The following is a 6,908-nucleotide window of genomic DNA, read 5'->3' as shown; positions in this document are numbered from 1 at the left end:
TTTATATATTTATATATTTATATATTTATATATTTATATATTTATATATTTATATTATATTTATATATTTATATATTTATATATTTAGATATTTAGATATTTAGATATTTAGATATTAGATATTTAGATATTTAGATATTTAGATATTTAGATATTTAGATATTTAGATATTTAGATATTTAGATATTTAGATATTTAGATATTTAGATATTTAGATATTTATAGTTTATTTTTTCTATGCAACTGTAGAAAATACTGTATTACTTTTTCAAGACTGCATGTAAGTTCGACTTTGGAACCTGCAGGATATAATGCCACATATGGTTCCAGCAAATAATCGCTAGCAGGCTTTATTTCGAACCACGTGCCTTCTGGAACTGTGCAAAAATTTAAAAATTTCAAACATGGTAACTGAAATATAAATAAATGTAGAAAAAAATCACAGTCTTTATAATTTTGTACATGACGTATCGGCGGGTGTCCAATAAAAACGTTTTGATATGGCCTAGTGTGACCTACTTAGGTCTTCTTTTTTTATTAAGTCTAATTTAATTAATATTTTAAATGGTCTTGAGCTATTTGTTGTTCAAACTAAATTTTCCATTACCCTCCTGTAATAGTATTCACCAATGAGTTCGTGTGGCTCGTGCGGCTCGTTACTTGGCTTCACCCCCCCCCCAAAGGTACTTGACACTGAGGTTAACATTCCATAATTTTAGAGTAGTATTAAAAGTCGGAATTTTCCTCACACAGGAGCCCATTAGACACCAACAGAGAGAGAGAGAGAGCCACGACGCGATGTTGTTTTTTTCTGTTTAAGCAGCTGTTTAGAGTTCCAGTGTATTCAGTATTTTTCTGTGTCTTATTTTAATAACGTGTAGGTTGTGGTTATAATTTAGGTAACTTATCCAGTGTTAGAAGTTTCAGTGTGTTATTCCTAAAAAATGTTGGGTTTTTCATCATTGTATATTTTTGTGCATAATATTTTATTATTTAGACTTGTTTGCATTTTAGAAGGTTTTAGATTGATTAAAAAGTTTACTAGTTGCAGAAGGTCTTCGTATTTGTTTTTACCCTAGACATTAGATTCGAGTCCACGAAGAGTTTTTATTTTCTGGTAATCTTTTTAGTTTCGTAATAATTCATCAATCTAGGGCCATCCCAAAAGAATCCGGGTATTGCGTAATCTTTACCAGTGGTAGAGGTACGTAACACTAGCCATATGATTAGCACGGATTAACACTATTTGTCTCATTTTATAATACCTTAACTTGTTAATAGTTTGCAAAAAAACTCATCTATAAATTATTAGACGATTTTTTCGACTCCTTAATAAGAACTAAATACTTTTCTGACATTTTGCCCGTATAACAGAATTAAACATAGTGTACAAACAAAACATTATTCATGCCAAGTCACATACGAATTAAAATAGCTTATCCTTGTAATTGAGTCTTGATGGCTATACGATTCATTATGACGAACTTATCTGAAATGTATTGAATATCTTTTATTTTAACCGTGGGGACTGTTAAATGTCATTTTCAGAGTGATCTCACCTGTCACTGTGAGATCCTGGTAACTTTCTGTATCCACCTCGTCATCACGTTTATTGAAGTACGTTGCAAAACATACGTACCTCCCAGCGTCAGTACATTTCGCCTGAGGGGCAACTATTTCAATTTTCATTGTGTTCCTGTTGACTGGTCGATTGGCCGTCCCTCGTAAGCTCCCAGAGAAATTAAAACTCCAGTTTACAAAAGAAGTGGGTGATGTGTCCTAAAAATTAAAGATTTTCTTTTTAAAAAACGCATTGAAACGTTTTCAACAAACCTTTTTTTTTAAAATCCACTCAAACGGTAAAAATAAATATTTTTTTAAATATAGTTTTTATAATTATTTAAATATAAATTTTAAAACAATATTTAAAGAAATTCATCTTCATTTTCTTCTTTTTAATGCATTTTTACATTAAAGCTTGTAATTAAAACGTTTATTTAAAGTAGTCTTACATTAATTTTTTTCATTTGATAGCGATGCTTGACTAAAAACGATTGCGCACCAAATAAACATGAATAAAGCACGTATAATAGTGCAGGATAGAAGCCTACTCATTTCCGACCATCCGTTCATCCAACCATCAATCCATTGATCCATTGATCCATCGATCAGTCTATCCATCTATCCATCGATCCATCGATCCATCGATCCAAGGATCAATCGAACCATCGAAACATCGACCCATCCATCCATCCATCCATCCATCCATCCATCCATCCATCCATCCATCCATCCATCCATCCATCCATCCATCCATCCATCCATCCATCCATCCATCCATCCATCCATCCATCCATCCATCCATCCACCCATCCATCCATCCATCCATCCATCCATACATCCATCCGTCCATCTGTCCATCCATCAACCCGTCCTTCCGTCCGTCCGTCCATCCGTCCCTCCGTCCGTCCGTCCATCCGTCCGTCCGTCCCTCCGTCCGTCCGTCCATCCGTCCGTCCGTCCGTCCGTCCGTCCGTCAATCCGTCCATCCATCTATCCATCCATCCATCCATCCATCCATCCATCCATCCATCCATCCATCCATCCATCCATCCATCCATCCATCCATCCATCCATCCATCCATCCATCCATCCATCCATCCATCCATCCATCCATCCATCCATCCATCCATCCATCCATCCATCCATCCATCCATCCATCCATCCATCCATCCATCCATCCATCCATCCATCCATCCATCCGTCCATCCGTCCATCCGTCCATCAGTCCATCCGTCCATCCGACCATCCGTCCGTCTATCCGTCCATCCGTCCGTCCGTCCGTCTGTCCGTCCATCCGTCCATCCGTCCATCCATCCATCCGTCTATCCATCCATCCATTCACCCAACTTTCAATCTGTCAATACATTAATGTTTAATCTACTAATTTTACTGTAACACATAGTATGTTATTTAATCAATTATTTATTTTTGCATGTTTTCCATAAGTTTCCTTTAGATGGTTAACTGTTTAGTGTGAAGGACTTATACCATTTCAAACAAGTGGGCTATCAAATGTCAAATATATTTACGCTATATGTAGCAATATTTCTTAACGTCGAAGATTGAAACTGTTATTAATTAAGGAATAAATGTTTTGTTAATCTCTGATATAAAAATAGATTTAAAAGAAAAAGCTTACATTGATTACTTTTGGGTCTATAATTGACCTATATCGTGTCAAATCCTCTGTTTTCCCCCCAACAACTCGTTTAATATACAGCAGCAGCACAGTTGTGAAATCAACCGGAACACCAGCACGTGAAGCATCACATGTCACAGTGAACGTTTGACTAGACTCGACCACACTTGGGCTGACAATTTTATCATTATAGGTTTGAGCACACCCTGAAAGTCAAATCACTACTCTATAACAATGAAAAAAAAAATCATTCGAAACTCGAATGTTAAATCTTAATCACTTAATCAAACAAAATAATTTAAAACTTGTAAGATTAATAATAAAAACATTTAGTACGACATCTTAGTTATTATTAAATTATTTATTTGTCTATAACATAAAAAGAACATGTATACTGACACAAAAAATGTGTTAAAAGCCTCTAACCTGTTGACCACCAAAGCAGTAAAATATCTAATCTCAGAAGAATATCGTTGTTCATTTTAATGCTATTTCCATGTGCTCATTCGACAGAAATTTTACATCAGTAGTTAATATGACAACCAAATGACTCTATTAAACATGAACTAAATTACTATACGACTGAAAGCACGGGTGTACTGGGACAGAGGTGAAGATAATGTGGGGAGCAAGGGGAATAGACTTACTAAACTTACTTGACTTAATCTTTTTAATCCCATGAAGATAATCTTTCCACCGAACTGGGTTTCGGGCAGGTCTTTTTAGTTTAACCCACGTAAGCCCTACAGCCTTTGCTTCTCCTTCCATTGTCCTTCACGATTGCTTAGATCGGCCTACTTTTCTTGTCCCCAAAGAATTCCAGTCCAACGCTTGCTTCGCGATGATGACTGCATCTCTTCTAAAGGGGTGCTCATTATATCCCTATGTACAAGCGAGCCGGGACATTGGTGTACCCAATATTAATGTACCCGCGACTTGCGGAATAATGTATTCTAGTATAAATTACATTACAAGTTTTATAATTCAGATTTTAATAATTAGTAGAAAATCATCGTTGCAGTAATTAAACCTTTGAGATTCTGGCTACGTCATTAGGATCCTGACGTTTGCAACATGTTATTTCAAGTAATGACTTGATGTGATTTTTTGTAAAATATCAATGTGTATTATGTTTAGTGAGCTACCATCGACTTGTTTGAGCAAAACAAATGCTCCACATGTTTTATTTAACTAACCCTAAACCTAACATCGTTGTTGCTACGCCAATGTTCAGAACAACAGTTTTACAGGTGCCACGTCACCACGTTTGATCAATAAGAAACAAATCTCTATCTCGGCTGTCTAACATCAGTTAACATACATGTGGGTGGATTACAAGATAATAAACAAACGATCGGATTAACCGACTGAATTTAAGCCCTCAAATCCAACTTATTGAGATAACGATGCAGGTGGTGGTGTTTTCGGTGTATAAGGATTAAACAATATTACATGATGAATGTAGTCTGCCTTATAACAGCTTAACTTAAATTCTGATGCATTAGAATTACTAGTCATGAAATACGAGTACACGGCTATTGTACAGCGCGATAAGAACACCTACAACAAAAAGATAAACAAGCAACAAAACGTATTAGATTTATAAATATTGTTGAAATATTTTGCAAAATATATATGCTTAAGCTTTATGTTCATTATTTCGTAAAAAGACACATTAAATATTGATAGCACATATATTTCCAATATTAGAATACATTAACCCCCAAAAAAATAAGATTATATGACGCTTTGACGTCACATGAAATCTAGAGTAAAATATCAAATAAGGTAAATTAAAAAGTGGGGTGCCAGAAAAGTACACAAAAAATGAAGTAATTGATGTTAGAAAAACACAAATACTGCATATAAATAAGTATGAAAAAAAAATGGGACGCCAGAAATTTACAACACAAATAATGTGTCTAACATTACAAGTGTGTAAACAAATAAATGGTATTATGACAAACATAATAACACAAAAGTAAAACACAAATAGAGGTTAATTATAATTGTTGTAGTATTTTAGTGAAAATAAGAAAAAACGGAATTGGAGTATTTTACAAGTTATATATATTGGAGGCCAAAAATAAAAATTGGAAGTAATCTAAATATGAGATATTTTATGTGCATGAAACTTTTCGTCGTCCAAACTGAAATCGTACTCGAGTTATCGTATTACCATAGAAATAAAGTACTACTTCCAGTAAACGGATATCGTTTAAAAGTTGACAGAAATCTGCACACATTATCTAAAAATTAAATGTGAAATGTCGCCTACCTAACAGTAAAAGTGCTTAAGTTTTTTGCTTTTTAGAAACCTGAACTATAGTAAGTATCACTTCTAGTTTTCTTGGTTTAAAAGTTTGAAAGAAAAGTGCAAACTCACAGGAAATTTCGTGTAACTAAACGGTTGTCAAGCTATCGTCTTTCACTTTGACAGACACGTTAACAACATTGTAAAACAAAACAAAATGTTTAAACCGATTCATGAAGATATAAAACGTGAAGAGTTGTCAAAACCTCAGTGTTTTTGTTTTTTTTTGCAACGATTACAATATTTTTCTAAATTAAAGAAAAAAAGGTTAACGCCTTTTTCCGGAAAATAATTGTAAATTTTGTTTTTACTTTAATTGTCTTTATTTTACGATAAAAACGGTATTAATGAGAGAACATGTAAATTAGTTTTTGAAATAGAGAACCATCGATTTAACGAATTATTTATATTGAATGCAGTATATGGAAAAATGACAATACAAAGCGTAATTTTAAATAACACATGCTGCAGAAAATAATACATACTATATTAGTAATATTCAAATTATCATGGCATATATAATTTAGACAATAGAAATTTGGTTCATGAACATTGTTTTAAAAGTGTGATTTTATCATACATATTCTTCTACATTAATGACGAGCTGTATAGCTTCGTTTTTTTCATATCTTGTTCCTTTAACTGTACACTTATATCTACGTATTGGGACGGCGTGGTCAAAGGGGGAGAGTGCTAGGTTGCTAGCCCGAAAGTCTCAAGTTCTAATCCGGGTTCAAGCCAGTAGAACGCCCCTGAGTCCACCTATCTCTGATGAGTACTAACAAAATGCTGACCACACCGTCCCTTCAATGCCGAGGTCAAGAAACATTCATTTTATTTTATTTTTCCAATGGATCGTTAGATCTAAAGCAGGGGTCTCCAAACTACGGCCCGGATGCGACCCGCGAGGTATCCAGCCCTCGGAGATCATTTCGTCCACGGAAAAAACAATGTTTATTGGAGGTGGCTGAGGAAAACTTCTAAACAAATTGAAAATGTAGCATTGGGTGCAATTACCATTGAAGCAAATGTGGCCAGTTGCCCAGCCAATGACCTTCTTAAAGAAAAGTTCAAATAAGGGCGGATGGGTTCTATAAGTATTTTCCCATAGAAGACTTTCCTAATATTACAACTTTTGCATCAAAGTAACTTTCAAAGCTCGGAACAACATACAAACATTTTCAAAAATGAAGCAGGCCTACGTGAAGAACAATTTGAGAACAAACTTAGACCTTGAGTGCGTTGTCAGCAGTGTATCTTCCAGACTTTTTTCTCCGGGGGTAACTTGAAATTTTTTTTTTGGGGGGGGGGGGGGGGGCGGTAAACTTTCTTCGGGGCGGGGCGGACACTGTTAAAATTATATATTTACTATATAAGTTATATAAATTTCAT

At 34.6% G+C, this 6,908-nt stretch overlaps 1 protein-coding gene across 1 annotated transcript; it reads right to left on the bottom strand.

Moving 5' to 3' along the window:
- Positions 1–264: 264 nt before the first annotated feature.
- Positions 265–3,728, bottom strand: LOC131934598 (uncharacterized; the record flags this gene model as incomplete). Its single annotated transcript, XM_059290659.1, has 4 exons — positions 3,629–3,728; positions 3,203–3,408; positions 1,560–1,779; positions 265–377 (listed from the first exon to the last, which is right to left on the bottom strand). Coding segments are annotated over exons 1-4 (594 nt in total), but the record flags the coding sequence as incomplete, so codon positions are not given.
- Positions 3,729–6,908: the final 3,180 nt, after the last annotated feature.

The sequence above is a fragment of the Physella acuta genome, unplaced genomic scaffold (assembly GCF_028476545.2).
Source record: "Physella acuta isolate Inbredline_101_S28 unplaced genomic scaffold, ASM2847654v3 ptg000113l, whole genome shotgun sequence".
In the NCBI taxonomy this organism is placed as follows: Eukaryota; Metazoa; Mollusca; class Gastropoda; family Physidae; genus Physella; species Physella acuta.
Note: the sequence above shows the minus strand (reverse complement) of the source record. Positions and strands in the feature narration are given on the sequence as shown.